Source organism: Brachionichthys hirsutus, chromosome 17, assembly GCF_040956055.1.
Source record: "Brachionichthys hirsutus isolate HB-005 chromosome 17, CSIRO-AGI_Bhir_v1, whole genome shotgun sequence".
NCBI lineage: Eukaryota > Metazoa > Chordata > Actinopteri > Lophiiformes > Brachionichthyidae > Brachionichthys > Brachionichthys hirsutus.
In genome coordinates this window covers 10,525,005-10,544,043 of record NC_090913.1, presented here as the reverse complement: position 1 = coordinate 10,544,043, position 19,039 = coordinate 10,525,005, and the positions used below count along the sequence as shown (strand labels likewise).

The 19,039-nt window shown below is 47.3% G+C and overlaps 3 protein-coding genes across 3 annotated transcripts; all 3 read right to left on the bottom strand.

The window, feature by feature from the left end:
* Positions 1–3,586: 3,586 nt before the first annotated feature.
* Positions 3,587–8,882, bottom strand: cpe (carboxypeptidase E). Its single transcript, XM_068751487.1, has 9 exons — positions 8,636–8,882; positions 5,574–5,770; positions 5,272–5,439; positions 5,017–5,134; positions 4,703–4,885; positions 4,246–4,385; positions 4,024–4,123; positions 3,817–3,935; positions 3,587–3,685 (listed from the first exon to the last, which is right to left on the bottom strand). The coding sequence occupies exons 1-9, from the start codon at positions 8,880–8,882 to the stop codon at positions 3,587–3,589; spliced, it is 1,371 nt and encodes a 456-aa protein (XP_068607588.1).
* Positions 8,883–9,168: 286 nt separating this feature from the next.
* Positions 9,169–12,879, bottom strand: msmo1 (methylsterol monooxygenase 1). The gene is given in 7 exon segments (XM_068751317.1): positions 9,169–10,153; positions 11,002–11,156; positions 11,295–11,421; positions 11,631–11,779; positions 11,880–12,158; positions 12,807–12,861; positions 12,863–12,879. Coding segments are annotated over 7 exon segments (957 nt in total). The 5' UTR covers positions 12,865–12,879; the 3' UTR covers positions 9,169–9,963.
* Positions 12,880–14,740: 1,861 nt separating this feature from the next.
* klhl2 (kelch-like family member 2) lies at positions 14,741–18,939 on the bottom strand. The gene is made up of 13 exons (XM_068751488.1): positions 18,840–18,939; positions 18,597–18,718; positions 18,091–18,253; positions 17,843–17,952; positions 17,645–17,761; positions 16,991–17,140; positions 16,788–16,905; positions 16,395–16,592; positions 16,143–16,244; positions 15,651–15,779; positions 15,433–15,573; positions 15,190–15,333; positions 14,741–14,769 (listed from the first exon to the last, which is right to left on the bottom strand). The coding sequence occupies exons 1-13, from the start codon at positions 18,847–18,849 to the stop codon at positions 14,741–14,743; spliced, it is 1,533 nt and encodes a 510-aa protein (XP_068607589.1). The 5' UTR covers positions 18,850–18,939.
* Positions 18,940–19,039: the final 100 nt, after the last annotated feature.

Sequence of the window (19,039 nt, the reverse complement as noted above, 5' to 3'; positions counted from 1 at the left end):
AGCCTGTGAACACCTTGCAGGTAAATCCTTGTTTACCTGCCCGTGCCTGCTCGGACTGCTGCTTTGTCACGACGCGGCCCATCGTGCGTCAAATGCAGGGATGCTCTCCGGACGCCGGGCGGGATTCGCGATTCGGGATGCAGTTCGGGACCGGCGGTTCTGAACGTGACCGTCCACTCCTCCCATTTATTACCGGGAGATTACCGGAGCCTGTCTTCTGCTGCTACCGACTAATCCTGCCCTCAGGGAGAGGCAGCGACGAGCTGACGTCACGCTACCAATCCAGCCGCAAGCTGTCCACGACACATGCACGCCTGCATGGGGCACGGGCACAAATCCCTTGGAGGCAGCACGCGCACGCGCACGCACGCACGCACACACAAATAGGATCCAGGTATAGTGATTAATGTTGTGTGGGGACATTGGTGTTCCTATTTAAAGCACATATCGATCAGTGTGTTTCTGAAACTCTGAGAAAGTACCTCGCCAGCATTTTGGTCGCCCCCCCCAAACCACACAGACCTTACCCCACAAGATTTGCACCGCATTTAACTTTTAAGCCACTCTGGCCAAAATCCCTCTTTGACATATCAAACATTTTCTTGCTCAGAGGTTCTTGGAAGAAGGGCTGCGTCTCAAGATTATATTCTAAATTTAGCAACTAATTTCCAAGCCAATGGGAGGAATAAAACAGTTGCATGGAGTTAATTCAGTTCACTATATAATCAAAAACACTGTGCAATCTAAATCTCTATTTATGCAAATATATCTATACAAGCCCCCCCCCCCCCCCCCCCCCACACACACACACACACACACACACACAAGAAGTAATTCCTGCCTAATAATATTGAAATTAAAAACAAGTTTAGCCCATTTTTACAATCGTGATTATGCATCAAGACCCTTATTTCCTAAATAAATACCCGTAAGTAAGGGGGGGGGGTTATGTTATGTTCTGGCCGTCCATCCTCATTACTCATCTGATGTTATTGTATAAAATCTTTGTGACAAAGACAAAAGAGGAAGATTTTCTACAAGGTAGGCAGTCTCAAACATCAGTGAGCTGATAAGAGATGGCGACCGAGGAAGGGGAGAAATGATAAGAGTACCTGAGGTAAGTAAAAAAAAAAAATTAAAAGAAGGAAGCATGATTTGACCCTAGCCTGCTCCCCGTGATAGCGTCTGATGGGTCGGCAGAGAAATCCATCGCCTTTAAGCGACTGTATGAAATAGTCTTTCCTTGTGCAAACAGAGAGAACAAGGGGAAGACAAGGTGCAGAGAGGAAATCCTTCGTGTGCGAGACATTCTCTCTCTCCTGCTCTTATTTCCTCTCCTCTGCACCTCTCAGAGCTCAGATTATCCACCTTCAATCATCTCTCCTCTTCTTCATCCGTTTAATCTGTGCATGGAGTCCAGCTTGGGAATTTAGATTCAGATTCGCTCAGGGAGGCTGAAGACTCGACGGTCATCGGCACGCTGCTGTCATCTGCAGGATCAGACGAGCAATGAATGGGAAGAGGGGCGGCTTTCACCCCGAACTGGAAGATAATAAGGCCGGATTTCACCTCTCATAGAACACAATGAAAATGCATACCAGGAAATTGCAAGAAAGATTCACAGTGGAAAGTTCGTTGAAGAATATTTTTAAAAACTGCAAAAACTGCCTTAAATGTTTCATCCATGAAATGTTTCGTCCAACATTCGGAGATATTCGGGTTAGTGACGTAAACCAGACAGAAGGAGCATTTTGTTAAGAAAGTAGGTTAGATAAATTAATCTCCATCACTGATCAACTAATTGACGAGAGAAATCCTCTTGATTTTGATTTTGTGTTGTTCTGAAAACATTATATTGTCTGACATTCCGTTTGACTGTTGTTCAGTCTCATCAGATTTACATCTCTCTCTCTCTCTCTTTCTCTCTCTCTGTCCCAAAACCAGAGCAGCTTGATCAATTGTATTGATGAGGAGATGCTAATGGCTGATGCTAATAGGGCCGGTATGACTAATTGGCCAAGAGGCCATTGATCTGCAGAGTTAGCATCTAATGCTAAAAACAGCTGATTCGACTACATAGTTGGACGAAAAGTGCCGCCCTTGCTGTGTGTCTGTGTTTGTGTGGATACTGCACTACGCAGTTGTGTAGCATCGCAGCGACACTGAGTAAAGAGTCTTCAGCAATGTTGCCTCACAGAAAGGCTCTATAGGTTCTGTTCTGAAGAACGTAACCTTCCAGACGTGATGCTTTACAGTCTAAGATGCTAATGCGTCCCGACAGAAGGTCCACACACACACACAGAGAAAAATGAGAGTAAGGTTGAACTTTGACCTTTTGGAAATAAAAAGTCAATATCTTCTTGAGACATTTGTGTGAAATCTGGGAATAGAACTATTTGGGTGTGGCCAAACTAAAACAAATCAAAGCTCAGGTCCTTTTAGCAGCAGGCTGGGAGGTTGTGGGTTCTGTCCGGACCGACACCTCAGGTGTTTCACCTGGAAGCAGCGGGAGCCACTCGCCCAGTCCGGGGATTATAATCTCTACGGCATCACCTGCATCCGGCCGTCCTCCCGGGTGCGGCTGCTTCCTGCTGCTGCTGTGGCGTTTTTTGTTTTGTTTTATATTTCGCCACAAGCGATAGGCTTTCACAGAAACAGTGACAACGTGACTGACAGCTGACAACATGAAGAGGGGGTGCTTTATTGATCAGTTGATTAGTTTACATTACATTTGCAGCTGTTTCTATATTTATACATCCAACGAATTGTTTCTCTGGTCTCAAAACTTGACGAACTGCAACCACACAGTCCTCCGGGAGGCCAGCAATCATTGATCCTTAACATACTAATGTGCTACAGTCCTTTATGTAACCAGAGTATTCCATGTGTAGTGCAGACACAGAGGAATGGCTTTGGGTTCGACAGCGCCGGATCGATTTCTACGTGTCATGGCCTTGGAACCTGTGATTTTATTTCTTTTGTTTAAGGTACACATCCACGTATTTCCAGCTATGCCTGGTTCATAAATGCAGTATATATTCTAACCATTAATCTTGCGCTAAAATCAAAATCGGTGCTGCAGCCATTAAAAAAAGAGACCATATTGGGCTGTGAGATTGTTTACAGGATTACGTCTACAGTGATTTAACATTTAAATGATCTCAGAACAAGAGCGGCGTGTACAAACAGCTGGCGGGATAATAACAGTTAAAGTTACAGCTGTGTTTGAATTAAAGCCTGGAGAAACAGTGTAATGGGCAGAGTCATGGGCGGATGACGTAAACGGACGTTTACTCGGCTGGTCATTGGCTATATACGATGGGTGTCATGGTTATCAATCACGTGTACGATAAAGAACACAACACAAAGAATACATCGGCATCGTGTTTGTGCATCCAAGCAATCTACAGGAGTACGAGGCAAAAACCTTTACGTTAATAAACAATAGCATTTCCATTTGAATAATGATCGAAAGAGAAGGAAACAGGTAAAAGACAATATATTCTTGTTAGCGTGCGCGGGCGCGCAGAATGTCGACTTATATTACACCGATGGGCAGAGGTCGGATCGCTGTCCAGACGGCGCTTTAGAAGTTCAGCGTCTCCGACATCATCTTCCACCAGTCCATCAGCTCCTCCCGCTCCTCCTCCTTCCTCTCGACCAGAGACTCCAGCTCAAAGTCCACCTGAAACCGAGGGAGCGATGTGGAAACAGGTGAAAGGCGGGACGTGGAGCCGCCAGACGCTTCGTTTACAACACTTTTTTTTTTTATAGAAGAAGTGGATTAGAGGATTCCTGACTGACTGTGAGTCTTACCCTGGTCGCGGGGCTGTAGGGAACAGCCACCTTCTTGATAAGGGTCAGGTATCCTGGCGCAGAGGCTCCCACTTTGTAATTCCCCGGGGCCAGCAGGCGCCAATAGTCTCCGTCTTTGGCTGCAAGAAACGGATTTTCTCTCTTTAACCCACGTAAGAGAATCAAAACGATCCAAATGGATTCCGGCAGCATGGCGTGCTCTTTTACCTGTGGTAATGTCATGGTCGATGCCCTCCACAGAGACGGTGGCATTGGAGATGGAGTTGCCCTGCAGGTCACGCACAAAGCCCTTGACGCCGCGGTGAACCTGAAGGACGTGTTCGAATTTAGCAATAATCATAAAACATCAGCCTTTTATTTTATAGCGAATAAAAATGTTCAAACAGCATCATGTTGACCCGTAAAAGGAGACATTCTCCGCAGGCCTACCTGCTCGATGTAGTTGACCAGCGAGTCGCGGTTTTGCTCCCAGTGGGTCTTGAGTGTGTCCTCGCTGGGGAACTTGTCGCAGCTCAGCTCCAGAGTAATTTCAAAGCAGTTGCTGCTCAGGTAGTTGAAATCCTGCATTCCTGTAACGGGTCAGGTTTTAGTTAATAAATAAACGCGTCAGAATGTAAAAGAGTTGGCTGATTTAGATGATTCCCAGCAGACAGTAATGCTTCCACAGATCTAAAAGTCTTTTTAACACAGTTTAAAGATCTGACATGTGTGTAAATACATTTTTAATATTAGTAGGGAATTTTGTGTTGCTATTGCTTGTCTTGTCCAGCAGAGGGAACTGACAACCGAAATGACAAATCTACAATGCCAATGGGATCAATAAAGGCACTACTTATATTATCTTATCGTAATCCATTCATCTTAAATTGGGATCCGGCCCTCTTACCTCCTGGCACGCTGTACCAGGCCCCCCCGTTAGTGATGCCGTCCGTGAAGCTGGAGTCGTCGTCGTTCTTACGGCAGGGGGGTCGATCGGGGTCAGACATGACCGGGTTGTACATGGAGTAGGCCTTAGCCAGGGACTTGAACATCACGTCATCTGGACTGGCGCTGTACTCGTGGGTGGAGCCTGTAGAGGAAGAACGCGAGGAAGAATTGAGTTCAACGTGCAAACCGGATCACGTGAGACCGAGGAGCACGGCGGAGCACAAGAAAGCAGAGGCCGTTTCTGATTGTGCCTCCACAGGCGTGTTGAGGTACCAGTGCGGGTCTCGTCATATGGGTAGTTAGCCACCACGTCTCCTCCGTGCAGGTTCGCCGACAGGACGAACGGGATGTCCATGATCCAGTGGATTACTGCCTTCGTCTCTGGAGCCAGCTGCAAAGGAAAGAAGAAAGAAGCCACTTCTAGAGGCCACAGGAGCAACGCTGGCAAATGACTGCCCCGTGTGGTCAGTGTGTTTATGATCAGAACTGCCTTTTCTCTCGCGTTTGCATTTGGGTCTCTTTGCATACCTTGGTGTTTTCGTCCACAGCCTTCTTCATGTTCTGCAGCAGGTGATTGTTGGCCCCGCCCTCCCGCTCATTGATGTAGATGATGCGGTCCAGGTCGGGGAAGTTGCGGTTCAGATCCACTCCTTGCGCGTTACTGCGGCCCACGAACCAATCCTTGATCTCCCCGGGCTGAGGAGGAGTAAAGAAATGGGAGACGCTGTTGAAGTAAAAATGGCGATACCTGATGTGTTTACCGTCCTCTGACCTTAATCTGTTGGGATTATCTGTGTGGGGTTTTTTTTTGTCTCATGATGTGTAGTCACCTGAAACGCGGCCCTCTCGAAGCCGTCAGGGTTCATGGAGGGCATGAGGTGGATGCGGGTGTTGCGGACGAGGTCCATGATGGTCTCGTTGCCCTGCTGGTACTGGTTGCACAGGTACTGAGCCAGGTAGATGAGCAGCTCTCTGCCCACCGCCTCGTTGCCGTGCATGTTGCCGATGTACTTGAACTCCGGCTCGCCTGCAGCAAACAAAAACACACTTATGGTGAGAGGCGTGGGGGGGGGGGGGAAATCCTCCCAAAACAACCTTTCCTTTATCCCTACTGGGCCGGGAGACGTCGGCTCGGCCACGGGTAGATCACATGAACCAGGGTGGTCACTCTGACACACACACCCTTCGATTGTAAGGCTGGAGCTGCACACTGCTGCAGTGACAAACACACTGACAATGAGCTGAAAGATTAAGCTTAAACGGACTTGAACAGAACTCCAGTAATGACTGGGATTACTGAGTAACACTGACAGACGCTGCTCCGACTCAATCACAATGGAGCCGCCTGCAGGAGCGACAGGTCTGGGATCAGACTGGACGGCAGCACAGGCTGCTCAACTCCAGGGGAAGACATCACAAATAAACGTACCGAGGCAGTTTATTTAAATAAGAGCTCAAAATGACACTCCGATAATTCGATGGATAAATGATCTGCTCCTCAATGTACATTTTTACTTTAGTCTCCACCCGCGGCTTCATTCTACACTTTGTAAAAAGCAATCAGAAGCATCTGGCAGGTGAACGATGCGGTCTCCTAGGCGACCACATCATAATGACCATTGCCGTGACGTCACTGGAGGAAAAACACATTAGTTGTCTCAGTAATCGTGGTAATGGCGCGGGCAGGTGGTTCAGGAGGCACATCAGCGTTAAGGTTGAGTAAACACACACACACACACACACACACACGCACACACGCACGCATTAGCAGCACACTGTTAGCTACGACTCATCTGATGCAGAGACAAACAAACAGAAGAGACTGAGCCTCAAACGGGGTGAAGACAGGAGCCGGGACTTTGGGCCGGACGGATCATGACCAGAAGTGACGTCGGGCAACGTGGCGGAAAACAAGCCACGCAAAAAATAACCTGCAAGATATCTTTAAAAAATCAAGAAACAGGAAGGATGGTGGAGGAAGAAAAGCAACGCTGGCAGGAGGGAGGCAGCGAGGAGCAGGAAGCATGTGTGCCATCCATATTAAATGACCTCTGGCCTTTCTCTTTTAATCTCCCTTCTCGTCACCCCCCCCCCCCCCCCCCCTTCACCACTTCTGCTATGTTTCCCGTTTTTTTCAATCATCGTTCCACTTTTACATTTCCTTTTGCATTTTGCTCGATCATTTCCACCCTGGACGCTAACACGTAGCGCATGTATGTATGACAGATGGCTGCTCACTGACCAGACGTATGACCACATGACCATCATCCTGCCCTGACCTGCCAACCAACCACGAGCTAACAGGCAGTTCAGCGCACTAAGCCGATCTGTCGCCCTGGCAACCGCTATTTCGGCTCCACCCCGGAGTTCAAACGCGCTGCGGGTCCAGATAAATTACAGTTGGAGCACCTGGAAGAGACGTTAAAAAAAAAGATTCCTCCAGGTGTCGTTACACACGTTCATCATTTCTGACGCTTCCGTCCACTCATCTTTGGAGCTCCGTTTCCTGCCCCCCCCCCCCCCCCCCCCCCCTTCTCCTTGCTATGGATGTTTTCCTCAGCAGTGGAAGGAGGGAAGGGGGGGGGGGGGGGGGGGGCAGCTTGGAAACTCATCTGGTAGTAATAAGTGCTCCACAAGGCTCGCCCGCCTCGCTATTACAGGCTTATTTCATGTGTCCGTGTGGTCAGTGCAAGCTGGAGACACACAACCTGCGTTTTAAATATATATAAATATACCTTATGTAAAACTGGGACATGCAATTAAACCAGCACAAACTCAGCTATATAGACACTAATTGCCCTTTTTTCCCTTTGAGGGCTCTGATTTAGGATCATTTGGTTGAAAGTATAACACTAAATCTCCCCTGAAGGGACGATTACTGTAATAATGGCGCTCCAAGCAGGAAGAAGGTTGTTCCTCGTCTTCCGTCAGTCACAGCTCTCACCTGTGATCGGCCTTAATGCCTGCAGTTGTTGTCAGATGCATAGACACACACACACACACACACACTTGTTAGCTAGTTAGCTTCCTGCTGTAACACCTCCCAGGCTTCATATATTCAGCAACCATCATTTCATCAGCCCCAGCAGAGTCATCAGCCACCGCCACCACCATCCAATGGAGGTGGATTAATCGTGTCGCTTTCACTCGCTCGCTCCCCGAGGAGTCGACAGACAAAATACTTTTTCCGGCGGCACCATCATGTCTTCTTGTTATCTTTAATGAATGCATGTTTCCTTTCATGAGAGGTTTCCAGCTGGAGAGCCGGTTCCTTTGGACCAAAGGCTAGAAGCAACCTTTCAGAGCATTTGCTTCATCATAAATGTCTTTCTAAATGACGTAATGTCCCTTTCTCCCTAACTCAGCAGAGAAAGAGAAGATGCATCTACAGCAATGACGTCATTGCTGCCACTTCTTCTGCTTTAGATGCGCGATGATCCAAAATGACAGACACGGTTTGATCTCTGGACGAGCACGAAGAAATCCTTATCAACCAGCAAAATGGCGGCTTTACGCGCACGATCCCGCAATCTATTATCTACACCTCTCTGAAGTGATGCAACGGGCCGTGCGCTCGGCGCATTACGCGCACCGCGACACACCTGCGTCCCTCCGCCATGGATCTCCGCTCATTTGAGCGACCAGCAGCCACGTTTCTACCGCGATGAGCACCAAACGTAAAAAAAATACAATAAAATCGCATCATCTGGCTGCGGCTTTGTGCGCAATGGTGTGCGTGTGTGTGTGCGTGTGTGTGTGACGTGTTTGTGTTACCACGGCGTGAGGTGGCTCCGTCCCAGCCCGGGGACAAAGAGAGAGAGAGAGGGATGGGGTGCGCGTTCACCGCAGTGTATGAAAGCTATAGGATTTACGCGTGCGTAAAAAAACTGACCAGGTACGTGCGTCCCGGGGTTGTCGGACATCTCCAACACCAGCAGCTCGCGGCCTTCCAAGCTCTCCCCGATGGTGTAGATGCGCGTAATGGTCGGGCACTGCAGCCACACGGACACCAGCGCCTTCCGCAGCTCATCGTAACGGTGGTACTCAAAGGAAATCTCACCGTCGGTCCCGGCCGCGCGGACCGGGGCGAGCGCCGCCGCCGCCGCGCCGAATAAAAGCACCGGCAGGAACTGTTTCATTTTGGCTTGTGCTGTTCCCTCCCCCCCCCCTCCCTAGGCCCTGTCTGTGTCCAGAACCCGCAGCTTGGTCGCTGGTGGCTATAAACGTCTCTCCGTGCGTGACGCGCCGCTGTACCTGAGCGCAGAGTCTTTCTGAGTAAAGCTCAGCAGCGCATCAGGACATTTAATCACAATTTTCAAAATAAAAGCAGCGTATCCAGAAGAGTAGCTCCAGGTCTAAATCTAGATCTAAACTAATATATTTTATAAGGCTTCCGACAAAAAAAAAAGACAGTTTATGCTTCCATGACGCTGCTGCGTATTTATTGACATTTTCTACGATCAATAATTGTCCATTTATAACAGCACTTTGCTCCTGCGCTGGCTTCCTGTCCGGCGCCTCCTGCCGCCGGCTTGACGGAGCTGAACGCGTCGGAGGGCGCAGCAGGGGTATGTCCACAGCGCAGAGGAGAGGAGTTGGACCTTCAGTCGGTACACTCCATCCACTGTCAACAAACCCCAGTTAAATATATCTTAAGAAAAATAACCAAAACTCACTGAGAACATTCATATCTGCGACGAGCAGAACTATCCAATGATATATATAAATATACAAAATGTACAGGTTTATTCTAAAATGGAAGACAAAATACTTTCAAGGTTTCTCTTGAGCAAAATTATTTATTAACTTTTATTTTAAGCCTTAAGCAGAATGATCTTGACGCGCCACACATTTTGCGTTTCTGGCAGCTCCCAGTGGAGCTGCGGGGGACGGGACGCTCGGTGACGTCCAACAGGGACAAGCTAAAGTGCTCAGACGTTCAGAGGGACATGGAAAACTTCACTGCAGAGTCATTTGGATCAAACGTTTCATTGAATGATCAAGCAACAATCAAAAAGAGGATATTGATCGGTTTTAGTCAGCCAGCAGGTGTTGACAGAAACACACCACAATACTTCTTTCGGAGAAAGGCACAGACGGAGAACCGAAGCCGACGTGCATTCTGATTAGGAATCAGCAGTCCTGGCTCTGTGTAGCCGGAGGCCGGGAATAATTCCCACAGTGTCCCTCCTCCTCCAGACAAACAGAGGATGGGGTGAGCTAACGCTCCTTCCTATCCCCCTCCTTCTGAATGTACTGCTCGTACTGGCTGTCTGTCTTCAGCAACTTGTCCCACCAGGTGAAGGTGGAGGCGTAGTTCCCGACAAAGTTCATGTGGTGGAAGTCATGGAAACGGGTGCCGGCGTAGAACGGGATCAGGTGGAGAGGGTTCCAAGGAATGTCATAACCGCTGAGAGGGAGCAAGAAGACATATCAAAATACAGCTTTTATTATTTTATTTAATTGATGACTTTAGTGTCAAATACGGCTGCAATGTTAACTAAAGTTTATAGTTAATGAGAGGATTTTAAAAAATAGTATTTTTTACTCAAATTCAAGATAAAAGATTACAAGAAAAAATGTCGGCTAGGAATAAAAATACTTTTATTGATCAATTTTTTAAAAGAAAATCGCTATTTCTCTTGTCTCATATAATATAATGTTCATCCAAGTTCTACTAATCCAATAATTATGCCTAAAAATATTAACAAAGAATAAGTACTTTAAAATGAGTGGGTTAATTAACATAAAATATTGAACAAATCTATTTTGAAGATATTTCAAAGTTGTAAAGTCTTGAAGACAGAAAGAAAATAATGGACGCATTGAGGAAAAAACAAAAATGTGTTGGATTCAGTTACGTATTATTTAAGAAGTTGGAAATAAAAAAATGGTAAAAGGGTAAAAGTCAGTGGTTTGCTCACTCTACAATTTATGGTATCTTTGTACAACAACAGAATAATTGCTTCATTCTGACTCTATATATTTAGTAAAAGAATAATAGCAAAAATATAGAAACGCTGTAATAAAAAGAATGCAGAATTTAAAGGGAAGACTTCTGTCACCTTCAGAAACATGTCGTGTTCTCTGGGGCCCTCTAGTGGTCGAACTCATCATCATTAAGATTTGTCATGTCTTCTACTACCGTAATCAACGGTGTTTGTCCCAAACATTAAAAAAAATATTCCCCGTCTAGAGTCAGAGAGACATCAGGGTAGCAAAAAAAAAAGAAGCTTATCCAAGTTTTAGTTGTCCTACCTGTGGACATCAATGGTCTCCAGCAGGCGGAAGGACACCCAGGCCCACAGGAAGAGCACGTGGTTACAGAACACCATGATGCCGATAAAGAAGCCGGCTCCCAGGATGAGGGTCTCAGCAGGATGAGCGTACTCTGCCTGCATGCCGAACGGAGCCTGAGGGACGGCGGAGAGAATGATGAAGAGGATGTTTGTGCATGTGTGTGTGTGTGTGTGTGTAGGAGTGAGGGCATCATTAATGACTAACACGGCTGCGTAACGCCAGCTTTATTTCTCTTATCGTGTTCTACTCACAGTGAACTCGTGGTGGACTTTGTGGATGTATTTGTAGACCCGGCGGTGATGCAGCAGGCGATGCAGAAAGTAGTGCCAGGTGTCTTCTATAACAGCACAGCCGAAGCACTGAGCCAGGATGAACGGCCTGAAGAGGAGAACGGCAGAGGTGGGTCGGTTTGTGTCCCGGACCGTCCTGATGTGATCCCGCAGAGACAGTGCGTGGCAAAGAGCCATTTCTGAACGACATTTGGAAATCAGTGCAACTGAAAGCGTCTTCTCCATTCGTGAGTAAGGGTCACATTAAGAGGGTGAAACGATCACAGGGCTTTTCGGTTGTCTTGTAATTCCACTGACCAGCGCGGCATAGAGTCCCAGTCGTAAGGGATGCTAAAGATCTCGGTGAAGTAGTAAGTCCCGCAGATCAAGGGCAGCTGGATGCAGAAATGATTGAAGAGCAGCACCTTGAAGCATCGCCACTGCTTCTCCCAAGTCTCTGGCTTGTCCTGCACACACACACACACACACACACGCGCGCATAGTGAGAAGGTCTGCTAAGGTGAATGTTATTGTGTATTTTAAAAATAACTAAAGCCCAACACAAACCGTCTGGATCTTGTATTTCTGCATGAAGGGCAAGAACTGGAACAGGAAACCAGGCAGGCAGAACAGGAAGTAGATGAACTCGTGGACGATGAGCGAGCCCCAGGTGGCGATCTGAAACTTGGTGTAGTTGTCCAGCACGTAGCCCCACGCATGTTTCAGAGAGGGCTGAAAGGGGTTTTCCGGCAACGCCGCATCTACGTACTCCGCCGCCAGGAAGGCGGCTCTCAGGATGTCTGCCGTGCGGTTCACCTCCATGATGGACAACGTCCAGAGAGACGACTGGAGAAAACAGGAACATCGTGTGACATGTGCGTTCCAACAGGAGCTTCAGCTGAGAAGCCAACACCCCCAAGCGATAAAAGAAACTCATTTTGCTATGCCGAACTTAAGTAGAAGGCGCTCACTTTAAATTTATTTGAAGTAATTTTACTGGCAAATACTCCTGCATTTAAAATATGAGTAAAAGTACTTCAAAAAGCACAAGAGGGTTTGTTACGTTACGGCTTATAATTTGATAATAATTATATATTAGCTATTTGCAATGTAAAACCTGAATCTACACAATGATTACTGTTTATAGTATAGTATCATAAACTATTTTATTCACCTTTAACGCTGGTAAATAATTGATGTATTCTATGATAACTTTGTCACCAACGGTCTGTGCACAAAGTTTAACATTATTTGGATCATTATATTCTTTTGCAGAACAGCAGTTACAATAATTACAATAAATATCATTAACTAAAACCTCATTATATCATGTCAGATTATGAAACATACGCCGGATATTTCTCTTTACGTCTTACAATTTTAAATCTACAATTTCCTCTTTTCAAAACTCCAATTGATAAAGAATGGATTAACTTTGGCAAAATTCAGCTAATTTCGTTGTTATTTTAGCCCAAAACTACTGTAAACTCTCACCTTCCTGCGGAACGTCCGTCTACCTGAGCTACAGACGGCTGGAAGTATGTAGTCACATCGAGCAATCTGATTGGCCGAAAGGAAGGGCGACTGACGTCAAGGGGCCGAACGTCGTGGCTGATTGGTCCGCGGGATGGAGTGATGATAGTGAGACTGTAGTTTCCTGAAGCAACGACCAATCAGAGTCGAGATAGAGATGTCAGAGCACTGAAAGTGCGCCTTCCATCCCGAATCTCCAATGTCACAGTTATGGTTGACAATTATATTTCGGTTTTTCAAAATAGTATATTTTCAAATAAAAAATTTAATATTCATAACGATTTTTTCTAAATAACACACATTATTGTAAGGGCTACTTAAACATAGCAGCATTGAAAGGCTACTCCTTATATGTTATCATACAGAAAAGGTATTATTTTATACTGTGTCTTTAAAAATAACTAATTTTAGGCAAATATGTAATTCAAAAATATTTTACAGAGTACTTGCACTAATAAATCAGTAATCGCTAACGTACCATTAAACCTATAATTATTATAAAAATGACAAACATCATATTCCATTTCAACGTTTTACTTATTTTGCAAAGTTTAAAAAAAAGACTTATATAATTGAATAGCTTTAAATACAAGAAGCATATTTATTAATGATAATATAAAACAAGGCATTAAACATTTGCAAAGTCATAAGCCTACACGACATTCCTCAATACACAGACTAGAAACAGCAATACCAGTCACTATTAGAACAAATCCCAATATAGAAGAGAAGAGAGAGGGAAGAGGAAGAGGAAGAGGATGAAGAAAACCAAGACGGACAGGAGCTGCACAAACAGAGGACAGATTAGCAAAGTTGTAAAGAGAGACAGAAATAAAGACGCATATTAAATTTGGCACATTCATCGCACGTCAGGGTGTGCAGTAGTAAATAGGGTTGCTACACCGAGATGGGGGGGGGGGGGGGGGGTACTGTCGAAGGAGGGGTTACAGTCGTAGACCATGCAGCGAGTTCAGGCTGTTCGCGGTTACAACCGAAGCAAAGATGGCCGCCAGGTGACAGTAAAGCACTGGTAAATCCAAAATGTTTTCTCAAACAGCTTCTTCCGTCTGTCGCTGCTTTCGACAAACACGAATGACGCGTCTCTTTGTTCCAGCGCTGAAGAAATGTACACGTTTTGTCCGCAGCCGCTTCACTTGTCCGTCCGTTTCTTCTTCCCAGGACAGCGGTGCAGAGTCGAGAGTCCAGCTGTGCTCGGTTCAGCGACAGCACTCGAGATATAAGAAGAGAGAGGGCAGCCGGGGTGAAAGCCGACATTCAGGCCACGCTGCAACACTGTAAAAGGACAGAAGTCGGACAGAGCGCGTTCCATGCAGCGTCACCACAGACTCAGATGCACACAAACCACACATGCGCACGTGTGCAAGCAAAAGGAGCACCATTAAAAGCAAGCACACACACACACACAACCACACACACACACACAACCACACACACAAGATTTTAGTCCAAAGTGGTCTCTCTCAGAGCTGGTTCATGTCATTGTCATTAATGGAACTGTGCAGTTCTAGTAGCTTCATCAGCAGCAATCCAATGGCCCTGCAGTCGCACGGCGGCGCCCCCACCTGGTTCGTCCAGCTGCTGCTGCTGCTGCGTTGGTCCGTCCAGGAAGGGATTTAAAACGCAGGGTCGATTCCCAACCCCCGCCCCCCCCGCCCAATTTGTTGCAGTTTCCCCCTTTGAGAAAGGTGCAAACATCATCATCATCATCATCCTCTTCAACAACAAAAGTCTCGTTACTTTCTCAGTCTCCATCAGCGCCTGCGGCTAATGCTGCCCAACATCGAAGCACCGGCACCAGAGGCAGATCCAGGATCAGTATTCAGCAGGAGAACACTTTCTGTTCCCAATCAATGGCAGGAGTCAAGAGCCGGGTGTCATAAGGGCTTGTCGATCACAGTCACACCTGTGTGTGTGTGGGGGGGGGGGGGGGGGGGTGTCATTAATTAATATCTAATTATAAGCACAGAAAACACGCAATGATTTATTCTAGTCGCTGCATGTGCTGCTGTTTTTACTGTTGTTTGGACACTGGTGTTCGGAATTTCTACATTTAAATATTTCTCTTTTGTTATTATACCTTTATCAAATGCAATTTCATGTATAGATGAAATCCTAGAGCTACCAGACAAAGATAAATTAAAAAAATAACAGGTAGACACCATCTTTATCATCAGCTGGCTCTGCAGCATTTTTCTGCAGCGTCCATCCAAGTTTGTAAAACATAGAAAAATGAGTTTGTACGATTTTCAAATGACACGGACTGTAAAACGATTGGTGGAGAGAATGTAGGAACGTTGGGTACACATCGTGTTCATGTTCACACCTGCGTAGCTGCGTCCGGTGCTCATGCAGGTCGGCAACAGCGTCCACTTATCCGAGTTTGGGTTGTAGAATTCCACAGAGGCCAAATTGCAGCTGCCATCGTCTCCTCCCACCACATACAGCAAGTTGTTTACAGCACACACACCTGAAAACACACAACAACGACGACGACAACAACACAGCCCGGTGAAGGCCGCCTCTCATCTAGCACGGCGAAACGTCTCACACATGTGGCCTTCCTCACCCGCGTTACGCCGACACATGTTCATGTCGGCTACCTGTCGCCAGCTGTTAGAGGCTGGATCATAAACTTCACAGCTCTTCCTGACCAACGGACCATCGTGACCCCCCACGGCGTACAGCAACCCTTTCAACACGCCCACACCTGAGGAAGAAACATAAAAAAAGACTTTGAAGATCTGGTCAATTCTATCTTATACTCTAACACACACACACTCTAACCGGCTCCACTGCGTCTCGTGCCCATCTCCGGAATGTAGCTCCATGCGTTGCCTTTCGGGTTGTAGGATTCTACCGTACTGAGACACTGCCTGGTCGCTCCATCGTAGCCTCCAACCGCGTACAAAATGCCTGGAAAACACACACAAATATACGCAGGTTTGAAAGAATGAACACAAACATGATCAAATATAAAAAGGTAGCGATGCAAAAAATAAAAAAATGGCAAAGCTAAAAAAAAACTGTTTAAAAACAAACTTATTCAAACTTTATTTTATTTATTAGTCTATTTCCTTTTTCCACTGTTCTTCCTGTAAATCATCTCTTTAACTCTCTGTTCGGTTATTCATGTCGGCTTTCTGGTTAAAGTGTCTTCCAGTTCGTGTAATTTTATAATTCTGTGTCGTTACAACCCGATAGAGTGCAACAATGCATTAAACACCGTTAGCAAAAGAAAGCTCAGGCGTGGAAAACCGTCGAAGGAAGCGTAGTCACCGTTGACGACTCCCACTCCCACGCTGCTTCTTCTGGTGCTCATGGGTAACACGTGGAACCACTCGTCCGTCTTGGCGTTGTACGCCTCGATGGTTGACAGCCCTGCAAACGGACAGAAAAAAACCCAGCCTGCAATAAAGCAACGTTTCCCTTCGCTAAACAAATTAAAAGTCACGTCGGGGGGGTTCTTGGGTCTCACTGCTCGGATAAATTTAAAGAAACAAGAAATGGCTCGACCGCCCGACCTAGTACCTGTGCTGCCGTCGAAGCCCCCCACGGCGTACAGGAGGCCGTTGAGCACGGCGGCCCCGAGCGTCGATCGGCGGTCTTGCATGCTGCTCGCACTCGTCCAGCGGTCCAGCGTCGGGTCGTAGCAGTCGACTGTCCGCACGCGCAACGAACCGTTGAACCCGCCGACCGCATACACGCAGCCACTCACGCACACCACACCTGAGGCGACAGCAGAGGGAATGCACAGGTGAGGGTCTGCCGCCGCACACCCGCTTCCCTGCATGCATCAGTGAAGCCCGTCCGTGGATGAATCTGACAGAGGACTGTCAGAAACGGTCCGGTGGATTTACTCGTGGCCGGTTGTTTGAGGGCACGGTGCCCCCCCCCCCCCCCCCCCGGAGGATTCAGCCCCACCTGCTCTGCACCTCCTGGTTGGGAGCTCAGCCACCTGGTACCATCGCTGCTCCTCAAAGTCGTAGCACTCCACGCTGCGGATGGCTTTGGGAGCCTGGCCTCCAACCACAACCATCACCTGAGCAGAGGAGAGAGAGCAGGGGCGTTGCACAAAGAACGGGGGGGGGGGGGTCCTAAAGAGTGAGCAGAGGCAGAGGGGACACCTTGGGGCAGCAGGCCGGCGTCCTCATGCGCGTGCGTGCACTTTTCATCAGAGCCCTTTGGTCCGCTGGGAGCAGGTGGTACTTCATGGCTTCTATCAGGTAGTCTTTGCACGCGCTGCTGTTCTTAACCAGAGACTCCTCCTCCACTCTCTAGCACAACCAGACAGCGAGAAAGGAGCGAGCTCGTTATTTGCACGCAACGATTTGACACAAACCCCCCCCCCATCTTTTCCTTGGATGCTTTAGCTCTACCTAAAAAACAAAAAAATCTTAAATATATCCATATTAAAACGGATTTAAAGGTTTGACTTTCCTCCTTTTTAATTGAGAACAGTGACAGTCTTCCCCATTTCTCAGAATTTACATTTTTCTGCAGGCTCATCCATGTTTCACCAGGAGCAGAGGAAAACTAGTTCGACCACATCTCCTGTAAACTGGACGCATAGCAACATGTAGCCCTGCCGTACGCTAGCAAAAAAAAAAAAAAAACTTTAAAAAGACTGGGAGCTGAAGCACCAGAGAAGCTCTTGGACCAAATATGAAAGTGAATCAAATCCCATTTGAAAAGAAGGGACTAAGCGCTCCTGCAGCCCGGAGTGAATCTGATTTGTGCCGCATTTAAAGCAAAAGAAATGGCAGCCGGTACGCTCATACCTGCACCAGGTATTCTCTGGAGAGCAGCGGCAGGCGAACGTGTTCCATCAGGTGAGCCAAATGTTCTTGGCGAACATCTTTGTCGTGGTTGACCCAAGCAATCACCGCCTCAAATACCTGCAGACAAACTTTAAATGGCATCAGGTCCCTCAGGTTTGCTCCTACCAGAGACGCCGAGCGGGACGAGTGCGGGTCTACCTTCTCCTCCGTGGGAATAGTGAGCTTGTCACTGGCAATCAGGCTGGACACTTGATCCATTCCCAAATTGAGGAACTCTTCACTCCCAACCACCTCAGAGAAATGTTGCTCTGTTAGGAACAAAAAAAAAACAAAACAATGAATATTCCCAACCGTGTCCCTCAACACAACTTCATCAATAAAGCTGCTCTCATTTCTGTGTCCTTCGCCGTCCCACATCTGCACGGACCCGTTTCACAAACACTAACCTGCGTAGCTGTTAGCCTGCGTGAGGAGCTGAGAGCAGGCATGTAGGTCAGCGAACGCTCGTATTCCCAGACAGTTGGATGGATGAAGCTGAGAGCTCAGGAACTCACAGCATGCTTTCTTCACCTCGTTGAGCTGGAGCAGGCCTGCTGCAGGCAGCAATGCCTGTCACACACACACACACACACACACACACACACACACACACAGCACCCTGCATAAAGAGGAAGTTTCGGTTCTGAATCCTGCAGGTCATCCACAGCATGACAGGATAGCCTGGTGTTCTCCTTACGTTAGCTAATCTAATCACATGGTCAATCATTCAAATTGACCTGCTCCCTTTTTTCTGAAGCGAGACCCAAGTGTTCTACTTATAGATAAGAAGAAGAAGAACTCCAACACTTTTGTTTTAATCGCTCTCGTTTCTCAAAAAGAACTCGGATCTCCCGAGGAGAATGGCTCGTGTTTAACACACAGCCAGCGTTTATTGTGTGCATTAGACTTGTACCTGCACGTTTTCCTCGGTGACCTGGATCTCTGCTGTGTAGATGTAATCCACCAGCAGGCCCAGGGTCCAGCCATCCACCTCCTTGATCCTCACTCGCTTCGCCCTGCTCTCCGCCATCTCGCCTGTTGGTGCATCCGCTTACAAATCCATCATCGCGTATGACATTTGATCGGCAGTGAAAGGGACCCACAGCGTTCTGAGACCCGGGGTCCAAAGTGAGACGCGAGAAGGGAGTCCTCTCACCTGTGAACATAGCATGGAAGTAGGGGCTCCCGGCAGCCAGAACCACCCTGTGAGCGGCGATCTCTACATCCTCCGCCACTATGGTCACATCACACAACAAGCTCTGGCTGCATGGACATTTAACATGTTGACAGGTGACAGATTAAAGACTAAATTAAAGACAGCGCTAGATTAAGACTCAATAGCGGAACCAAGAGACT